This window comes from Globicephala melas, chromosome 17, assembly GCF_963455315.2.
Source record: "Globicephala melas chromosome 17, mGloMel1.2, whole genome shotgun sequence".
In the NCBI taxonomy this organism is placed as follows: domain Eukaryota; kingdom Metazoa; phylum Chordata; class Mammalia; order Artiodactyla; family Delphinidae; genus Globicephala; species Globicephala melas.
The window spans coordinates 21,988,400-22,010,878 of NC_083330.1; the positions used below are offsets into that span (position 1 = coordinate 21,988,400).

At 33.2% G+C, this 22,479-nt stretch overlaps 1 protein-coding gene across 4 annotated transcripts in view; it reads right to left on the reverse strand.

The window, feature by feature from the left end:
* Positions 1-1,011: 1,011 nt before the first annotated feature.
* Positions 1,012-22,479, reverse strand: part of IL7 (interleukin 7) — a 52,885-nt gene continuing 31,417 nt past the window's right edge. Inside the window, exons 3-6 of one of the 4 annotated variants that reach the window (XM_060287443.1) lie at positions 7,018-7,098; positions 5,816-5,947; positions 3,154-3,207; positions 1,012-1,131 (exon numbers count right to left, since the gene is read on the reverse strand). In XM_060287443.1, coding sequence (XP_060143426.1) covers positions 1,012-1,131; positions 3,154-3,207; positions 5,816-5,947; positions 7,018-7,098 — 387 coding nt within the window. The remainder of the gene's footprint in view (positions 1,132-3,153; positions 3,208-5,815; positions 5,948-7,017; positions 7,099-22,479) is intronic. The other 3 variants (XM_060287445.1, XM_060287444.1, XM_060287446.1) reach the window with 3 other exon arrangements.

The window sequence follows — 22,479 nt, forward strand, 5'->3', positions numbered from 1 at the left end:
CTAAGATCCTGCAAGCCGCATGGTACAGCCAAAAAACAAACAAACAAAACTCCTATTGGGATTCATTAAGTGAATCTGACAGTGTTAATACATAGGTCATTTATTATCAAAGGAGAAATGTTATCCAAAGTAAGCAATTGTAATACTGTATGAAAATATTTTTATATACAAATAGAGTGTCAAAATTAAATATATACATTCCATTAATTAAAAGGCCAACATATATTATTCTCTTAAAAATATAGTTCCCAAATTGCAAACTCATTTAGACAAATTTTATTACACATAAATGACAAAAGTAACTTAGTACTATGGTCTAGCATTCTTAGAACAGATGACTTTCTATTTTGTGAAATTATTCTTTATCTTCATTTTAAAGCATCTGTTATATCATTTATTAAAGGCACTGTGTTATACATTCATGTTTAATTACATCTCTCAATTATCTTGGATTCCTTTATGCTACTGCTTCTTTAAGCTGTATGACTCTTGTTCTCATGGGCCTTATGCATATCTCACTGTAACTCTGAAACATTTCCAGCACAGATGACAATTTCCACTCTCATTGCAGTATGCTGATGCATAGTGGGCCATACAATTGGTAATAATGAAATGTTAATTTTTAATCCTTGTAAACTTTATACATTTCACAGAATTTATATGTCTTCTGAAAATTTTAAACAGGTTTAAAAAGTATTATTGCAACTAATATCTTACATAGATTATCTTACAAAAATCAGTTCAGAATTAATACCGATTGATATATGTCCTCATGCATGTGAAATAGTTTGTTGATTGCAGCGTTTCCACTGTTGGTTGCAGTGGTTTCCACTGTTTATGTCCATCTTCTAGCACTACAGTAAGGATTTCTCAATTGCCATAATCCGTTTTTACCAGGATGCATTCAGTAACTTCCAGAAGGCATTTTACCCTGGAAAATTGCATAAGCAGATAGATTCTTGGAGGATACAAATAAAGCTCTTAAGTTTTTATATTGCCACTCCGTATTTTTCAATGTTCTTTAGCGCCCCTCAAAATTTTATTCCAACAAGTTTTTATCTTTTGTAGTAGTATCTTTAGGAAACACAGGTCATTCTGTTTTTTCTGTTCCTTTAAAGACTTATTCTCTTCCTAGAGAAATACATAAAAAAAGTTTGTAAGTTCATATTTTTATAAAAATACACATTTTAAAATATTTAATCTTTAATATCCATTATGCTAGCTTATACTAAAAAATTGGTTTAATTAAAAAGAATCTTGAATGATATTTTTTAAAATATGGTTTCTAACTATAATTGTGATCATTGATGTGTAGGAAAGTCAAGGTTGTTGTGGTTTAAGATTTAGGATTAATTAAAGAGCTATGTTAGGTGGATGTCATTTTCACCACTGCAACAGTGGACATAAAGAGTGCTATTTAAACTTTTGTGAGAAAGATTTGTACATTATTCAATTGAGTTTTTTACAATGGAAAAAATGTTTTTATGGAAGGAATAATTAATACTGAAAATATTCAGTTTATTTTGTCAAAGATGATTAATAAGGACATACCTGATAAAGCTTGTTCCCTAGTCTTCCCTAGAGTATGGAAGATGCCTGCCTCATAAGCTAGTTTTCAGTCCCTGACAAAAATCTAATAAGGGCTACCTGTACAGCCTACAGAAAGTGGAGAAAGAGATACCTCACACAGAAAAGACATATAAGAGAGTAGCTGTGCATATATACTCAGTTATATTTCTGTGAGTCTCTGGGAAGTGGATTAGTACAGGGTTGAGTAATTTCTTCATTTAAATAACAACCAATTATTGGGTGTTTGCTAGGTCAGGTATTGTGATCAGTGCTATACATACATTATTTCATTTTATCTATTTAGTAATTATGAAATTGATGATTTCACCTTTCACATTTGAGGAAACTGAGATGTAAAGAGGATAAATAAGCCGCCATTGTCACACATCAAGTAAATATAATGACTGGGTCTTAAGCTTGTTTGTCCTATTTTTAGTTTAGTCACATTCAGATCTCTTTTAGCTATATATTTAATAACAGTAACACATACCCTTTAAATAATGCATTTAAAAGATTAGAGGACAGATTTCAAAGATAAATATGAAGGAGAATTTCTCATATTCTTCTCTTTAATGAGGGTCCCAGGACATCTTTAAAAAGTACAAATTGAAGTTTATGTGACTAAGTAGGTTTGAAATACATAGATGTGAATATTTCATGACTTTTCTCAAAGATCAAGATTGAACATTCATTAAAAAGACAAAAAAACAAAGAACTGTGATTTTGCCTCTGTAATCCTGGGAACACAGATGTTATCTCCTTTTTCTAAACTTTCTTTCTAAATTCCCTTAGCCAGAGGCCCTCAATGTATTTATTTATATTGCTCAGTTATTCATTTCAACTATTCCACTTCAGGTGGAATTCCTAGAGTTTCCTGAGTCCCAGGGTGTGCAGACTCACACTGCTTCTCTAAGAGGAATAAGGAATTTCCGTATATATATATATAGTGGTCAAATAACGGAAGTGTGAAAAAGGAATCTATCACTCTCATGAACCAGGTGTGTTCATTTTTCTGTCTCATCCTAGTTAATATTTATATCATTGTAATGTATAATCAGATTTAATTAAATATTCTGACTTTTTCATTCATATTTTCTACATTGGTATATAATTTTGTGTAATAATCTAATAGAATGTGTGCAAGTATATATAAATATAGAATATTCAAATACTATTATACATATACAGTATATACTATACAGTCTATACTAATAAAATGGGTTCTCATTTTTAGTATGTATTTCTGTACTAGAGTAACGTTTTTTCATTGTGTCTTGTTGTTTAGTTTATTTTCTCCTATATTGTTCATGTCCTTTGCTATTACCTACTGAGGTTTTAATTTTGTTTCTTTTTAAAAAATCAATGCTCTGACATTTTCCCTAGCTTCTTTAATTTTAAAATAGTGGTTTTTAAAAATTCAGTTTAAAGGGATCCAATTTCTAAGGGGTACCTCCCTTCTCCTTTTACCAACATTATAATGAATATTTTCAAAATCGAGCATATAAAAGGAAACAATTCAAAGAGAAATATTAAGGAATTAAGTTGAGTAAAAAGCTGATAAGAAAACTATACAATCACTCTTACCAAATTCTTAGTGGGTTGGGCTTCACCCAGGGAAGTTGATTTTCTTCCTTTACCCTTAAAAACCAAGTCATATTTATAATATTGATTATTAATCCTTTATTACTCCTTCCATTAATATAATTGCTAATTTTCATATTACTCTCAGCCCATCTAATCTATTTGAATATCTACTTTAAATTATTTATTGTTAGTGTGGCAGAATACTAATTTCATTTAGAAATTGAATAACAGGGAGAAGGGAGAAACAAGAGAGGTTAGTCTTCCGAATAACCTGGATGCATAATTTTGCAAATATGCCCAGCATTGTGTTAATTGCTGTGAGGTATGAAAAGCTAATATAGAAGGGTATACTAACAGAGACAAAAAATTAGAATTTTAATCAACATGAAAATAACATTAGCATTAAGTTGTTAAATCCTTATCATAAATTTTATTAAGCTTTACCCATCAGAAGCAAAATGAAATAACTATAAAAAGCTTGTAGCATGCCTAACTCACGAAGAAAATTCAATATAGCTGACCATCTTTAACATCTTGCCTTCTCATTTCAAGAAAAATTTGGATTGTAGCAGGTTAATTTTGTAACATAATTTTATTTAATTTCAAAATTTAAATTATTTGTGTATTTTCTTTTTCTACAATTAGTTGATTTTGGAATATGGTAATCAATGCAAAGCTCAACACATGAGAGAAAGAATTGCAAATATACAGCATACCTATAACCTTTAACCCTTTGATATCGCTAGTTTGCTCTGCATTCTTTTCAGTTAAGCCCTGACTTGAAGCTTATGCACAACATAAGCCATTACTAAGTAACTGGATGTGTAAGCAACATGAAACGAACTTGCTATTCCTGCATTAGATAGTACAGTAGTCTCTCTGTATTTGTGGGGGATTGGTTACAGGACCCCAGTGGGTACCAAAATCCAAGGATGGATGCTCAGGTCCCTTATATAAAATAGCGCTGAATTTGCATATAACCAGGCACATGCTCCTGTATACTTTAAATCATCTCTAGATTACTTACAATACTCAATACAATGTAAATGCTATGTAAATAGTTGTAAACACAAAATAAATGCTGTGTAAATAGTTGTTGATGTGTCTTGACAAATTCGAGTTTTGCTTTTTGGAACTTTCTAGAGATTTTTTTCTGAATATTTTTGATCCACAGTTGAATCTGAGGATGCAGAACCATGGATATGAAAGGCTGACTGTACTTTAAATCACTATAAATAAGGATTAAGAGATGGTAGGCTAGAATGTAAAGTCTTCATGAATCTTAAGCTTGGCCTTAAAGGATGCATAGAACAAGAGAGATCAGATTTACAGAAAAGAGAACAGTAGAAATTCCATATAAGGGACTAACATTATAAGGGAACAAGATTGGAAATAAGCTTGGCAAATCCACAACACCAAGAGGAGACTGGCTTGCATCAAGTAGATAATGTAATGATAAATGAAGTGGTCCAACTTATACGGTCCAATATATATTTTCATCACTGTCAGTAGGGCTCAAGGACAATCTTACCATTTTACCTTCTATGGGCAACTACTAGTATTAAAAATTAAAAACACACACAATCCTTTTTCTATCATAAAAATGTTAAAATTTTCTTTTAAAAATTATAAGAAATATTTTTGGCTTTATGTGGCAGCTGGTAACATTCCTGAAGAGGGAGTAAAAATAATAATAGTAATTATAAAACATTTATTGAAACTTTTTAGTACTAAGCACTCTATATTATGTCATTTTCACATCCTATAATGTAGGTACTATATTTTTCTCCACTTTGCAGATGAAGAAACTGTTGTCTAGTCTCAAGATAATGTCTTCCAAATTTTGTTTTATTGTTTATATTTCATGACCACTAGCAGAGAAGTAGGAAAAAATTAGCGCTATACTTACCAAAATTATTGAGGCAAAAAACTTGAAAATTGTTGGACATAAATATGCCCAATTTTTGTATACAAATATATTTGTTAAATACATTTGATTACCCGTTTTATTTGCTATGCGTTCTTATAAGTGTGTACATATATGGATTAAAATTATTAAGACATTTTAGAAATAAAAATTTACCATTCCTCACCCAACTTATCACACTAGCCTCCTTGACAGTTATGACAATAAAATTTATTATTTTCTTTATTTACTTTCCTTTTTTCTTTTCTTTTTTTTTCTTTTTTTTTTTTTTTTTGCGGTATGCAGGCCTCTCACTGCTGTGGCCTCTCCCGTTGCGGAGCACAGGCTCTGGATGCACAGGCTCAGCGGCCATGGCTCATGGGCCTAACCGCTCCACAGCACGTGGGATCTTCCCGGACCGGGGCACGAACCCGCGTCCCCTGCATCGGCAGACAGACTCTCAACCGCTGCGCCACCAGAGAAGCCCTATTTTCCTTTTTTAACTGAAGTATAGTTGACTTACAATGTTGCTTTCATTTATTTTTAGTACCTTTTTAAAAACAATTTCTTTGCCCTAGCCAAGAGATGAATAGGTACTTTACAAGTTGAGGCTTTCCTCTTCTAGAATTGAGTAAATGTATTTCAATTTTCTTATAAGCACTTAGATTTCTATGCTAACGGATTTGATCATCAGAGAATGATAGTATCTTATCACTGGAGTTGTTTACATTTTTGTACAAACAGTCCTCAGCTTACCTTGTTGGTACAGTTCAACAGTGTTAATGTGCCCTGTGAAACTGTTGATAGGTGAAGATTGAAATCGTCACTGATATTCATTTTAAGGAATTGCTTCAACTTTCGAGCAGCACGATATAAAAATGAAGCTTCCTATTACAGAAAAAACATCAGAAGGGCTGTTTCAAATAAAATATTAAGAAGTGATAAGCTTTCCTAAGGAGCCTAAGGCCAGAACTGTATTGCTAAGTAACACCCCACCTCCACCCCAGTTTTCTTCTATTCCAGTTAATCGCATGACTGAAGAGCAACTAGACTGAAACTGTTTAGCTCCCAGGTGACAGCCTAAAGTGCCTAGAACCCAGTTTAATGATTATCTGACTTTTTAAAGTCTCTTTTCTTTGCTATGTGTGATCTTATCGCTTATGAGTGAACATATAACAAGTTTATTCAATTTTAAACAAGATAACTAAAGGAGAGGTCTTCTGGAAGCAATAATAGTGAAAGGTATGTGTGACTTTTCTTGTTGTTATTATTTTTGCCCTTTTTGAGCTATGGACGAATAGCTGGCAATAAGAAAATAAAGGGCCTATTCACCTAAAACAAGTTTTTCAAATATTTAATGTAAGAAATTTAAAAAAAAACAGAATTTATGGATATACTCTTAAATGCCATGAAGTTAACTCAGCTATTGTGAGTTTTAAAAAAGTCTATTGAATAGCACACTAGTTTCTGCAGAAAGAGATGACACAAATTTTTGTTGGAAGTTCTGTAGATTGTAATATTATACCAAATAGAAGTGGTAGTGATTTGAAGATAAGCAAATATTGAAAGAAAAAATTTCAAAATGCCTACAACTAAATTACACCCATTACTTGTGTGTGTGTGTGTGTGTGTGCGTGTGTGTGACAAGCATTTTCCTGCATAAAAATTTTAGAAATAAGAGATATGTGTCTTTGAATTCAGCAGTTCTTCTAGTATTTTCAAGGTGAAAATGAAATGCTAAAATTAAAAGGACTATTTATCAAATAAGCATAGGGCTATTTGTAAAATAAAAGTATAAAAGACCATAGTATAACTTAACATATCAATGGGAATTGTCGGGTTAGAGCCAAAAGACTGTGTTATTAATATAATCAATATAATTAACAGAGATATAAAAAATATAAGCTTCTATGAAATCAAGCTTGAATGACATATAAACTCCAAATAATTGTCATTACCTTATTATCATCACATGAATGTTTTTTAAAAAAGTTAGGTTCGTTATTCAGGCAATTGCTATCAAAGTCTATCATGCTGTCCTGTAATAAATAATATAAAATAATATGGTTAAACTGGGGACCTTTCTATCATGTAGTAATTATAAAAATAACAATGTTATAATACTTGGTATTTATATGTGCATTTTAAGGAAAATAACTTTAGTCTGACTTAGCTGACTAGGCAGGAAGAATAGTTATCTATAGTTGAAGAATAAACAAGTATATACACAAACCCTCACGTATTTAGAGCTTCCCCCAGACTCCATAGGTTAATCTCAGAAATCATTGAGAGAAACTGGCTTTTTTGGGGAAATAAAAGTACCCATTTTAGAAGTTATACTATATAGACAGTGTACTATAAATTTTGAAATCATGAAGTTGAGATGCATTTAAGAGGTTATTTGGTCCAATTTCCTGCCACTATCAAACAGCAACAAAGAGAATTTACTTTAGAATGAAGGCAAAGCCTCTTGACAGTGAGTAAAGTTGAAATTCATTCTGCAGCATTTTAAATAATCCAGTTGGGGATGTTTGAGGTAGAATTTAGCTGAGAGAAAAGTGAGATTTAATATGTGCATTGTCATTGTCATGTAAGAGGCAGGGAAGGCAGACTGGCACATTCTCATTTTTCTTTTCTAAGGAATGTAGTATTAGAAGGTGGGGATTAGCTGAATCAAGAATGTACTTGAGGGCTTCCCTGGTGGCGCAGAGTCCGCCTGCCAATGCAGGGGACACGGGTTCGTGCCTCGGTCCGGGAAGATCTCACATGCTGTGGAGCGGCTGGGCCTGTGAACCATGGCTGCTGAGCCTGCACGTCCGGAGCCTGTGCTCCGCAACGGGAGAGGCCACAACAGTGAGAGGCCCACGTACCACAAAAAAGAAAAAAAAAAGAATGTACTTGACATATTAGGAAGAATTTCCTAAGGATTCAGATTCTTTATGCACAGGATTGGACTAGCTCTGTCCAGCAAACTAGCCATTTCATGCTATCAGAGCTTCTAGAAGGACTTCAAGCAATTTTAGCCTATGTGTTGTCATCTAAGGAACAGATAAAAAGTGGAGTAATGGCAGGATGTAATCATGGGCTTCTAATCTTCATCTGCCTCTCAGAAAAATATGCATTACTCTTCTCACCACTGAAAAGCATAAATGGTCTCTGGATTCATCCTGACTTTAAATGTATCTGTTTTATCTATAGGAATTACAGCCTGAACACGTAATCATTTATTTAACCATTCAACACTTACTACAGGCCAATGGGCAAAGTCCTCTGCCAAGCTTGATAGGGGAACAAAGACAAGAAAACACAGTCCCATTTTCTTATGCCATTTGATGTAAAGGGCAGATGCTGCATCCTTGGACACTTGTACATCACTTCTTATATTTGTAAAAGTATACTTATGTAAACAGAAGATTTGTTAGTGCCAAACATCCCAGTCATACTGCAAATATCTCAAGTGCAAATAGATATATTTTTCTATAACTATCCTCATGTTGCCATTATACATATTCCTGAAAAGATAGTGGAAAATTAATGTTTGCCTGTTAAATCATTTTCCTATTGACTTGCATTTAACCCTAAGAAGGATAATAAATCATATATACATTTCTCTCTGATAAAACCTGCTTTTCATTTTTGCCATGCCATCCATCAAATAAAGAAGATAAACAAATGTGCAGCTAATCTGTATGATTTTTTCCAATTTACCAAAAATATTATATGAACTAGTACCTATTTCTTGGAGCATTTTAACCAATTGCATGACACACGAATATTTGAAAAGCCATATTGGTTAAGCCATTTCATTGCTCCAGGTATTTAACAAAACTCATTTTTGGCAGATACAGAAAGGGTGTTTTTATACCACGTAATTTGTTTGCCAGATGTGTACAGCAGTAGATAAAAGTCTCACTTAAAAGTTTGACTTAAAAGGTTGACTCCTATAAAAGTCACAATTATAGTTGACTAGTTGACTTTAGTGCATTTTATGAATAGATTTAACATAAGCATACATGAGTGCCAACTACAGTTGCTTTCTGAAATTGTTTCCATTTAAGCCCTGTGAGAAGGGTGGCTCAGACTAAGATAAGTAGAATCGTGGAGTTGGAAAGAACCTTATATATCTATCTTTTGATTTAACAAATAGTAGAATTACTTTATCAGTAATAGTTTCTTACAGGCATCTTGACATATTTGAATATTTCTTCATATTTATTATGAATATGAAAGAAACAAGAGACAAGCCAAGATCACATTGACTGTGAACTCAGTATTTTCCAGTGTAAAACATTATGTTACATAAGTTGTTCCTAAAATATCTAATGTTCTTTCGATTTGTAGAATTGCATCTTCTTTCATTTTAGCATAGTTTTCTTCTATCTTTGAATTTTTTTCTAAGGCATGCACAGTAGCCCCTTCCCCAGAAACACTAATTATATACACAGTTGATTTTCTATTTCACTTTTTTCTTTTATATATTTATATTTGATTTTTTTAAGATTCAATTTTGTGTGGTTTTCTCCAACATGTCTTCCATATGCCTGTTCTAATGGGGAACTCATGGTTACATGTGTTCTAAGTGAACTAATGTCTATTTACTGCCCATAAATGATTCTCATTGGCAGCTACATAACTGATAGCTGTCTCCTTTCTATTCTCCTTCTATTTTGTAGGTCTGGGCCTGAGGATTGGGGTTTTGATATGAAGAAGAAAGATTCAGTCTCGTGTCTTACTATTCTTTGAAAATGAACTTGGTCCCTACAGAAATCTTTTTCATTTCTGATTATCACTATCACAGCACACTCATGGCCCAAAGTCTTATGGCATATAAAGACTCATTTGGAGGACCTTTTGAAAAGTGAAACTTATTTTTAATGAAATCTGTAGCCTGTATGAAAATTGAAAAAGTCTGTATTGTTCTTGGAATCCTATTTCAAATGTTACAAATTTTACCATTAGGTGGCTTACCAGATTATTGTAAGAATTGGTAGTTAATTCCTTGCTTAAATTAAAAGTCATTCATTTATTCTTCAATCAAATACTTGTCGAACATCTACCATGTGCCATATAGTAGTGAAGAGAGAATCGTGATCAAAATCACAGAGGGTTCCTTCCTTCAAGAAATTTACTGTCTGGTGGTAAAGACAGACATCAATCCAATAATCACAATCAAATCTCAAATTAATAATTGTTATGAATAAAAAGTATATGCTACCATAAAGCCTATAAAGAAGGATTTTACTTAGGAACCTCAGTAAAGCCTTCCCTAAGAAAGGAACACTTCAACTGAGATCTGAAGCATGAGTAAACTAGAGAAAAAGAAAATAGAGGAAGAGTAAAGATGTAGAAAACAGCATGTATGGCTTCAGTTAAGTGGGAGGGAATAATGGCAGATAGGCTGCTGGATGAAAGAGAGCAAGGGAAAACCGGTATATAGCTGAGAAAGCAAGAGAAATCACCGGTTTCATACGAAAGAGATCCGGAGGAAACTAAATTATGCTGGGGCTTAAGGACATGTTAAGGAGCTTTGTCTTGATCCTAAAATCAATAATTAATGACTAAATACCTTTTTCAAAGATCATATTAATAGCAGCATGGTAAATGGTTTGGAAAGGTTCAAGAAAGTATGTGTGTGAATCTTTAGGAGACAATTACATAGTGCTTGAAATAATGGTTTATTGGACTTGGTGGTGGGAAAGAATGTAGAGATAGGTGAAAAGACTTGAGAAATATTTAGAAAGCCAATATAACACTATTTGAGAATTAAAGTTAAGGAAGATTGACAGACCAGGGCTGATCCCTGGGTTTCTGGTGTGTGCAGCAGGATATACTGTGTTGCCATTCACTGAGATAGGGAATAGTAGTAGAGATGGTGTGAGTAAAATATGTTTGGTTTTAAACAGATGAAGCTTGAGTTTACATTCAGAGATCCAAGAACATACATAAAGAAGCCAGAAAGCTAGAAAACCTGGGGAATAGACTGTTTTAAGAAGGTGGTGATCCAAAATATACAATGCCAACTGAAAGGTCAAGTTGTCTTGTACAAAATCTATTCACATAAAGAAAGCGAGTCTAAATTAGAAAAACAGCTGATAATAGATGGTAAAATGAAGTATTAAGCAGATATGATATTTGTTTTGAGATAATATTTATAAGCAAGAACATATGCTTATAATAAAACATGCGTATAATAAAAATCTTTCGAAAGAAAAAGGTGTTCTATATAAGCATATATTCAAATGTATATGCATAGGCACAAACATGAACATATGTCTAAGAATTGACTAATTAATCTTCATTTAACTTGCTGGGATAATCAATATTCTACTCCTTCTGTAAAACATATTGACTAATGCTCACAGTATACCAAAGACTCCCAACTCCAGTTTCTGATATACTCATGTGTTTTTGCATTCACAATTGGAGTTGCATATTTACTAAGTCAATTCCTTAACACTAAGTTATACTTCTTATTTAATTAGATCACTTAATTAAATACTATATAAGTCAAAGAATATTAGAATGAAAATACAGTTGTGTGTAGGACTTCCAGTTTCCAGTCTGGGAGGTAAGGAGCTTAGAAGTCGCCATTCCATCATAACAACAAGTAAAATGCTGAACAAACTGAAGAATCAGCAACTCTTCTTATATCTGTCAGAGAAGTGAGGTCACAGGGTAAACTGCCTCCCCAAATATTGGAGAAACAGACAGCTGATGCAATAATTACAATTTAGAGAACCAGAAACCCAGGAGCGGAAACCTCCATGTGAACCAGTGCTGGGATAGAAAAACCTGAACTGTAATTGATGAATTACTGGAAGCTCAGAATGGACAAGTCTTAGAGATAAAATTCCAAGGGGACCTACCACTGGAGGTCCCCCCTTTGCTCACACTTTTTCTGAGCTTTACTTACAGGAGTTCTATGAGGTCCTCACAGTGAATATGAGAAAAATCCCCATGTGCTTCTGGCAGAGAGAGGAAAAAAGCATTGATTTTGAAATATGCCAGAGTGTTATGTTATTCTTAACAAGGCCTCCCCTTACGAGAACCTAACCTGCTGGAATTTTATCAGAGCCTAACCTATCTGGGGTAAGGGAAATACCCAGCTCCAGTCCTTGCTAGACATCCTTTCTCACCTAAGTGGATAGGTATTGAGAAGCACTGGTAAAGTTTACAATCCAGGGGCACAGACTCATCAAAAGACTGAGACCTAATCAAAGGACTATAGAAAGCTTCCCGTCTCCCCACACCTTATCACTATATTACTAAAAGCTCATTTACCACAGGTTTATTTATGCAGAACATCATGTCCACCTTCCAACAAAAAATTACAAAGCATACTAAAAGGCAAAAAACACAATTTGAAGAGACAGAACAAGCATCAGAACCAGAGATAGATATGGCAGTGATGTTGAAATTATCTGACTGGGAATTTTTTTTTTTTGCGGTACGCGGGCCTCTCACTGCCATGGCCCCTCCTGTTGCGGAGCACAGGCTCCAGATGCGCAGGCCTAGCGGCCATGGCTCACGGGCCCAGCCGCTCCGCGGCACGTGGGATCCTCCCGGACCGGGGCACGAACCCGTGTCCCCTGCATCGGCAGGCGGACTCCCAACCACTGCGCCACCAGGGAAGCCCCTGACTGGGAATTTTTTTAAAAAATTATTATTATGCTATGACCTTTAATGGGAAAATATGCAGAAAAAATGGATAATGTAAACAGAGAGATGGAAATTCTAAGAAAGAATCAAAAAGAAATGCTAGAGATAGAAAGCACTGTAATGGAATTATGGGCTCTTTATTAAATTAGACATGGCTGAAGAAAGAATCTCTGAGCTTGAGCATATGACAATAGAACTTCCAAAACTGAAAAGAAAAAAATAAAAAAATACCAGGGGAAAAAATGGAACAGAATATCTAAGACTGTGGACAAGTACAAAATGTGTAACATATGCATAGCAAGAATATCAGAAGAAAGAGAGAAAGGAACAGAAGCAATATTTGAAGCAATACTGGCTGAGAATTTTTCCCAAGTCAATGCCAGACATCAAACCACACATCCAGAAAGCTCACAGAACACCAAGCAGGATAAATGCCCCAAGTCATATACCTAGGCATATCATATTCAAACTTTAGAAAATCAAAGATAAAGAAAACATCTTGAAAGAAGCCATGGGGGTCAGCAGGGGAAAATTACTTACAAAAAAGCAAAGATAAAAATTGCGTCCAATTTATCTTCTGAAATCATTCAAACAAGAAAAAAGTGAAGTGAAATATTTAAAATATTGAGAGAAAAACCCACCGACCTAGAGTTCTGTACTCTGAGAAATTAGCCTTCAAAGGGAAAAAAGAAATAAAGACTTTCTCAAACAAAAATTGAGGTAATTTGTTGCCAGTAGAACTGCCTTGAACAGAACGTTAAAAGTTCTTTAGAGAGAAGAAAAATGATACAGATCAGAAACTCAGAGCTACATAGAAAAAGAAAGAGCATCAGAGAATGAATAAATGAAGAAAAAAATAAAAACTTTTATCTTCTTATTCTGAATTGCTCTAACACTTTGATTAAAATAATAATGGCAACAGTGCATTTAACTATATATAATTTGATTACATATATACATATATATAAAATACATGCTTATATATAAGTGAAATCAATGAAGCAGTGATATGAGGGACAGGAGGAAAGAAAAGAATTATTAGCAATATTTTGTTATTTTAAGGTACTTGTACTACTTGTGAAGTGGCACAGAGTTATTTCAAAGTGGACTTGGATTAGTTGCAAATATATATACCAAACTCTAGGGCAACCAGTAATGAAAGTTTAAAAAGAAGTATAATTGTTATGCTAAGAAAGGACAGAAATGGAATCATAAAATGTCACAATCATAAAAGACAAAGTGTGAAGACAAAAATAGTAACAAAGAATAAGAGCAAAAAATAGAAAACAGTAAAAAACATACGGTAGATATTGGTCCAACTATATCAATAATCACTTTAAAATGTCAACAGTCTAAATACACCAATTAAAAGACAGAGTTTGTCAGAGTGGGTCAAAAAAACACAACCTAATTATATACTGTCTATAAAAAACCTACTTTTAATATAAAGACACATAGATTAAAAGTAAAATGAAGAAATATATACTATGCTAACATTAATGAAATGAAAGCAGGGTAGCTATGTTCATTTTAAACAAAGCCAACTTCAGAGCAAGGAAAGTTATCAGGATGAAATGGACCTAACATAATGATAATGGAGACAATTGTCCAAGAAGATATGATAATTCTTAATGTGTACGCGGCTAACAACAAAGAGTCTAAATACATGAGGGAAAACTGATAGAATACTAAGAGAAGTAGATGAATCCACTATTATAGTTGAAAACTTTAATATCTTTCTATCATAAATGGACAGATCCAGCAGGCAGAAAATCAGTAAGGACATAGTTGAACTTGACAGCACAATCAATTAACTCTATATAGTTGGCATGCATAGACAACTTCATACTTCATCCAACAGCAGCAGATTACATAGTTTTCTCAAGAACACATTGAATATTCTCCAAAGAGAGCAAATTATGGGCCATAAATTGAATCTTAACAAATTTAAAAGAATAGAAATCATATAATGTCTGCTATTAGATCACAATAGAATCAAACTAGAAATCAATAACAGAAAGACAACTGGGACATCCCAAAGTATTTGGAGATTAAACAATACACTTTGAAGTTATATGTGGATTGAAGAAGAAATTTCAAGAGAAAATTTAAAATATTTGAAATAAATAAAAATATAACATTGAAATCTGTAGGATGCAGTGAAAGCAGTGCTTAGAGGGAAATTTATAGTATTGACTGCATGTGTTAAATAAGGAAAGTATCTAAAATCAATAATCTAAACTTCCACCTTAGGAAACTACAAAAGGAGAGAAAATTAAATCCAAAGTAAGCAAAAGACAAAAAAAAAAAAGTAATAATAAAAGTTAAAGCAGAGATCAATTAAATTGAAAACAGGAAATCAATAAACTCAACAAAACAAAAAACTTCTCCTTTGGAAATATAAATAAAATTGATAAGCCTTAGCCAGATTAACTAAGAAAAAAAAATGACACAAATTTCCTAATATCAAAAATGAAAGAGGGGACATCATTACAGATCCCATGAACATTAACAGGGATAATAGATACTCTAGATGATAATTGATAATCTAGATGAAATTGACCAATTCCTTAAAAGACACAATCTGCCAAAATTTACCAAGGAATAGGCAATCTGAATAGGCCTATATCTATAAAAGCAGTTCAATCGTCAATAAGCTTACAAAACAGAAGCACCAGGCCCAGATGGGTTCACTGATTATTTCTATCAAACTCTTAAGGAAGAAATCATAGCTATTGTCTATAATCTCTTCCAGAAGAAAGAAGCAGAGGGAATACTTCCTATCTTGTTATATGAGGCCGGGCTTACACTAATACTAAAACCAAATGAAGACAGTACAAGAAAAGAAAACCACAGATCAATATATCTTGTGAAAATAGATGCAAAAATCCTCAACAAAATATAAGAAATTGAATCCAACAATGTATAAAATAATTATACACCATAACCAAGTGATATTTACCCATATATGTAAGACTGGTTCAACATTCAAAAAAATCAAAGAATGTAATCTATCACTGTAAGAGGGTAAAGAAGAAAAATCACATGATCAAATTAATAGATGCAGAAAAAGCAGTTGACAAAATCCAACATCCATTCATTAAAAACAAAACAAACAACCCCCCCCAAAAAAAAACCTCTCTGTAAACAAGGACTAGAGGGGAACTTCCCCAGCTTGATAAAGAGCATCTTCAAAATCCTATAGCTAATAGCATACTTAATGGTGAGAAACTCAGAACTTTCCTATGATCAGAACAAGGCAAAGATGTCCCTCTCACCATTGCTTATCAACATTGTATTTTGAAAAAACCTAGGTGATTCAATGTGACAAGAAAAGGAAAAAAAAGATATAAAAATTAGGAAGGATGAAATATAACTGTCTTTTTTACTAGATGACATTGTAATTTATGCAGACAATCCTAAAGAATAAACAGGAAAAAAAAAAAAAACCAAACCTCCGGGAACTAATAAATGATTATGCAAGGTTGCAGTATACAAAGTTAGACAAAAGTTAATAGTTTTCTTCTATACTAGCAATGAACAAATGGAATTTGAAATTAAAAACACAACACATTTAGAGTACTTAGGTATAAATGTAACAAAATATGTACACGATCTTTATGAGGAAAACTACACAACTCTGGTGAAAGATCAAAGGAGACCTAAATAAATGGGAAGATAGTCCATGTTCATGGATTAATGGATTGGAAGACTCAACGTTGTTAAGATGTTTGTTATCCCAGATTGACCTATAGATTTATCATAATCTCAAAAATATCAGCAAGTTATTTTGTGATATCAAACAACCTGATTCTAAAACTTATATGGAGAGGCAAGGAGAGGACTTGTTTACTAAGGTTGTTCATACAGACAGGTGGGGGAATCAACAGATTAACATTCTGTCATTTAATGACTGCATTTGTGATTAGCCTTACATTCACAGTGACTGATTTCTTAAGAACTTAAATGTTTTTAAATATCATTTAATATCAGCATTCTAGCCAGAGGTGATTTTACCTAGACAAGATGAATACCGAGATAGAAGTGTAACGTTCTCTTGCCACCTAGGGTCCCATAAAAGTGGCCCAGCGTATATTGAAACCATAGATTCCTGCCTTAGCTATATCAAACCTCAGACATTTTTAAAATTGAGACATAATTGACATATAAGCTTTGTTTCAGGTGTTCAACAATAATTTGATATTTTTATACATTGCAAAATGATCACCACAATCAGTCTAGTTCGATAAGTTTAGTTAACATCCGTCACTACACATAGTTACAATTTTTATCTTGTGACGAGAACTTTTGAGGTTTACTCTATTAGCAATTTTCAAAATATACAATACAGTATTATTAACTGTAGTCACTGTGCTGTACATTACATCCCCAAGACATAATTCCCAGTTTTCTGGGATCATTCTGGATTATACCAGAATTACAACCTGTTTGGTTAGCTCCCTCTTGCATTCTTAAAAGTGTTTCAGTTTGGGCAATAACATATTTTCTCACCCTATTTGTACTATGGTGTTTTGATTTTGGTTTGCATGATATGGTTTTCCTATCTTTTAACTTTTTAAATTATTTTGAACATAAAAATATTTTAATGTCATATATATTACTTGCTTATCATTATTCAAACAATACTGAGATATATAATGAAAACCTTAAAATTTTTCTCCACTGCACCCACTAGAATCACCTACCTGAGGTGATTCATATTAGCAGTTTGATAAGAATACTCTTCTTGCTCAAAAAACCTATGCATATGTGTAATGTACATACATGCATACAAAAGTCACACATATACATGCATATATAGGGATTATGAAGGCACTTTCCTTTACCATTTAAAAATATAGGATCATAATATATACATTACTCTTCGACTTGTTTTGTATTATTTTATATTATGATCATCATTCTAAGTCAAACATATCTAGAACAGCTTTTTTAAAATAGCTACATAATATTCTACATTAAGTGTATTCCAATGTTTATTCAACACTTCTCTTATTGATGAAAAAAGTCAATATTTGCTCCAACAAACAATACTACAATAGACATCTTTGTATGTGTATGTGTGTTTATATATTTGTATGTGTATATTATCTCCTTTTATATTAATGTTTGCATTTTTGTAGAATTGGTTCCCATAATTGAGACTTGCTAAAGGAAATGGTATATTCATTTAAAAATCATTGTGTTCAGTAAAAATGATTCATACTTCTACCAGCAAATAAGGGAGCCCGTTTTGTCACATCCTTGTCAGCACCAGATGTCATAAGCCTTTCACAATTTTACCAACCCTGATATGTGAAAATTTGTGCCTCATTATAGCTTAAATTTTCACTTCCATGACTACTAGAGAATGAGCATCATTTCATGTTAATTGACAGTTTGCATTTCCTTTTCTATGAATAGCCTGTTCTTAACAATTTTCTTAGGTTGTCTGTCTTTTACTGATCAGTTTCTACATTTTATATAAGGATTTTTTTTAAACTTTCTATGTTTTGTTTCAGGTGTATTTCTTACATAATGCATTTTTTTTATACAATTGGTTTTAAGTTCAGAGATTAAAATAATTCATATTTATTATCAGATATTCTTTACTATTTCTTTATGCTCCTTTTCATTTTTTTTTAATTTTGGTATATTGTTGGCTTTAGCATTTATTCTTTGTTATGAGTAACTATGCTCTGATATTCAAGAACTGGGGGAGATATTTAATAGCTAAAATGTTTCCTACTAAATTTTATGCTAAAATTCTAAGGTGAATATACAGTAGTATTAATTAACAACTATAAGTTAATTAATCAAAGCTCTGAGGCTACCAAAGTGTGATTATGTTATTTCCAGTCCTTCCTATGACCAAGAATAGCCAAAGTAAAGCAATTCTAATGAAATTTATTGTCATTTTGCTTCTCATTTAACTTACATTCATAAAATAGTATGTTTTATATTGCGTGTCTCCATAGTACATAAACAACAGTGGAAATAGGAAGTTAAGTGATTTAACAATTAATATTGATGGTCATTCTGTAGAGAACAGGCCAGGAATAAAAGCAAAAAACACCAGTCCAAAAATAACATTGAAAATGACTCTATTATCAAATATAGTGTATCAAAATAATATAATAAAGGTACCCTCAATATGCTTTTTATGCAGAAAAGTTAGGAAAGAAAATTTGTTAATGTGAATTTCAACTTGTGAAAATACCTCTATAGAATTTCTTTGATGAGGCACAATTATAAAAAAGTCAATCATACAAAATGCTATGTATAAAATAGATAACAAGATCCTACTATATAGCACAGAGAATATATTCAATATCTTGTAATAACCTGTAGTGAAAAAGAATATGAAAAAATATATATGTATAATGGAATCACTTTGCTGTACACCAGAAACTAACACAACACTGTAAATCAACTGTACTTCAATAAAAAAAAAATTAAAAGTCAATCAGCCAGCAAAATTCATTAGAAACTCTTACAGTGTTATGAATACGAAACAAAGGGGGATACCACGAAAGGGTAATAAGTAAATCTTAGTTTTATTATTTATTTATTTATTTATTTTTTGCGGTACACGGGCCTCTCACTGTTGTGGCCTCTCCCGTTGCGGAGCACAGGTCCCGGACGCGCAGGCTCAGCGGCCATGGCTCACGAGCCCAGCCGCTCCGCGGCATGTGGGATCTTCCCGGACCGGGGCACGAACCAGTGTCCCCTGCATCGGCAGGCGGACTCTCAACCACTGCGCCACCAGGGAAGCCCTAAATCTTAGTCTTAAACCCATTTTTTATCTTGTGTAAAATTGTATATGCCTTGCATGTCTTTTCTGGAAGTGAATATATTTGCTCTATTTATGGGATGACTTTCCAGTGTTAGCAACACCCCTTAGATACATAACTTGATATTTTATTCATTTGTGTTAATCAAGGTGTGGCTAGGTAAGCTTGGGGATAAGAAACAGTGTTCCAGGACTGGTATTATTCAGCAATTGGCAGATTTCCCTAGATATCAATGTTCATGTCAAATAGAAACACGGAATAATTACTGAAACCTGGCAGCATATTCACCTATAGCTGGTGTAGTGCCACAGATCAAGAAGTTGTGATATCTACTCTGGATGTGTAGGAATGTTATTATGAGACATATATAAAAGTTTCATACAGGGCATCCATTCTCTGTTTCTTCTAAATAGACTGTAGTCCTACATCAGTGCAAAGGGAAGAACACTGAAACTGAGGTGTGGATAACTACATCTTAACATTTCCACTATCTGCATTAAATAATTTTTCAGCAGTAATGGACTTCAGAGATTATGCAAGCCAAATTTCTAATCTTATGAATTAGAAAAGTAAGGCACAACAGCAGTTAACTGACTTGTTCAAAGTCTCAAAGACAAAGTGGCAAAGCTGGGACTCTGACCCAAACATTTTCATTCCAGAACAGTAGACCTATAACACCATGCTGACATATGGTAGCCTCTCCTTGAATTTCTTCATCTGTAAAACTGAGTTCATTGAACTTGAGAAGTAGTTTTCATACAGGATTACCCCAGGTAATCCTGGGGTTCCACAGGATGACTTGGGGGGCCCTTATAAATAGGCATGAGATGATGCATAATAGTCAAGGTTCAGGGCCTCACTGGAGTTCTATGTAGGGGTCATTTGAAAAAAAAATTCATGGATTAATAAATATTTGAAATCACAGTTATTAATGATTTACTTCCAAGTTCTATAGATGCAAAATCGTCATGCATAAGTTTGAAGTTCAATAGAATTTCACCCTGATAAATCAAGCAATTTATAGTCTCCTCTTTTTCTCTCCAGCTGCTGGGGGATATTTCAGTCCCACTACTCCTTTTGGGAACTTTGCTCTAAGAACTCCATCTACTCACTACTTTTTATTTACTTGTTTCTGGTGCAAGAACTACATTTCATCAGTTTTTAAGTTTTCCATTGTATCTTCATAAAATCAGAGTTACTGCTTGATTGACAGTATCAATAGTCACACATTCCCAAACTTTCAGAGGACATCCACTGTCATATGTAAACTCTGAATACTGAAATAACCATTTTTCTGAATATTTCTCATCTCTAATTTATTTTATATGAGCCATATGAATTACCTTTCTAAATCCCAGATCTAATTCTATGAAGTTTATGAAGTTTAAAAAGCCATCAATGGCTCCCTATTACATAGTCCTAGAAAATCAAGTTCACATTCCTCAGGTTGCCACACAAGGTCTTCCAAGATCTGATCACAGCCTAACTTCCAAACTTTATACACTCACATCTCAACCAAAGCTCAAGCCACATAGGCCATTGACCGTTAAAGGCAACTCCCCAACTCCCATACCTTATAAGTTTCTGTCTCTAAATATTTTTATCTTTAATATCAGCATTATCCCATTGTGTTATAATTCTTTATTTAAAAGTTTGTCTCTCCTCAAAACTGTGATCTTACAGGACTGGGACTTTGTCTCGTAGACTGGTCTTTTTTATACTCATGTTCAATATCTAACAGCTTACCAACAAGGGATTAATTTCCAAAATATACAAACAGCTCATATAGCTTAACGTCAAAAAACAAACAACCCAATCAAAAAATGGGCAGAAGATCTAAAAAGAAATTTTTCTAAAGAAGACATACAGGTGGCCAACAGGCACATGAAAAGATGCTCAATTTCACTAATTATTAGAGAAATGCAAATCGAAACCACGATGAGGTATCACCTCACACCAGTCAGAATGGCCACCATTAAAAAGTCCACAAATAATAAATGCTGAAGAGAGTGTGGAGAAAAGGCAACCCTCCTATACTGTTGGTGGAAATGTAAATTGGTGTAGCCACTGAGGAGAACAGTATGGAGGCTTCTGAAAAAACTAAAAATAGAACTACCATACGATCCAGCCACTCCTGGGCATGTATCCAGAGAAAACTCTTAATTCGAAAAGTTACATGCACCCCAGTGTTCATAGTAGCACTATTTACAATAGCCAAGACAGGGAAGCAACCTAAATGCCCATCAACAGATGAATGGATAAAGAAGATGTATATGTATATATATATATATATATATATATATATATATATATATATATAATGGAATATCATTCAGCCATAAAAGAGAATGAAATAATTCCATCTGCAGCAAAAGGGATGGACCTAGAGATTACCATATTAAGTGACTTCAGACAAGACAAATATCACACGTTATCACTTATACGTGGAATCTTTAAAAATGATACAAATGAACTTATTTACAAAACAGAAATATACTCACAGATATAGAAAACAAACATGGTTACCAAAGGGGATGGGGGGAGGGGAGGAGAGATAAATTAGGAGTTTGGTATTAACATATACACACCACTATATATAAAATAGATAACCAACAAGGACCTACTATATAGCACCGGGAACTATTCTCAATATCTTGTAATAACCTATAATGGAAAAGAATCTGAAAAAGAATGTATATAGAGATATATATCTATATCTCTATCTATATATGTATAACTGAAAAAAATTAACAACTTGCAGGTAATGACTAGCAGACATTTTGTAGATGCATACAAAATTGCATTAAAACCTGGACTCCAATCTTACTTCCTTAAGACCTACCCATTTTTCAAAGTCCTATTAAAATTGTAATTCTCCAGTCACTAGAGTTCTTAGAGAGAGTGCATATCATACATCTTTGAATTGGCAGATTATAATCGGCAGATGCTTAATAAATGCTAAACTGA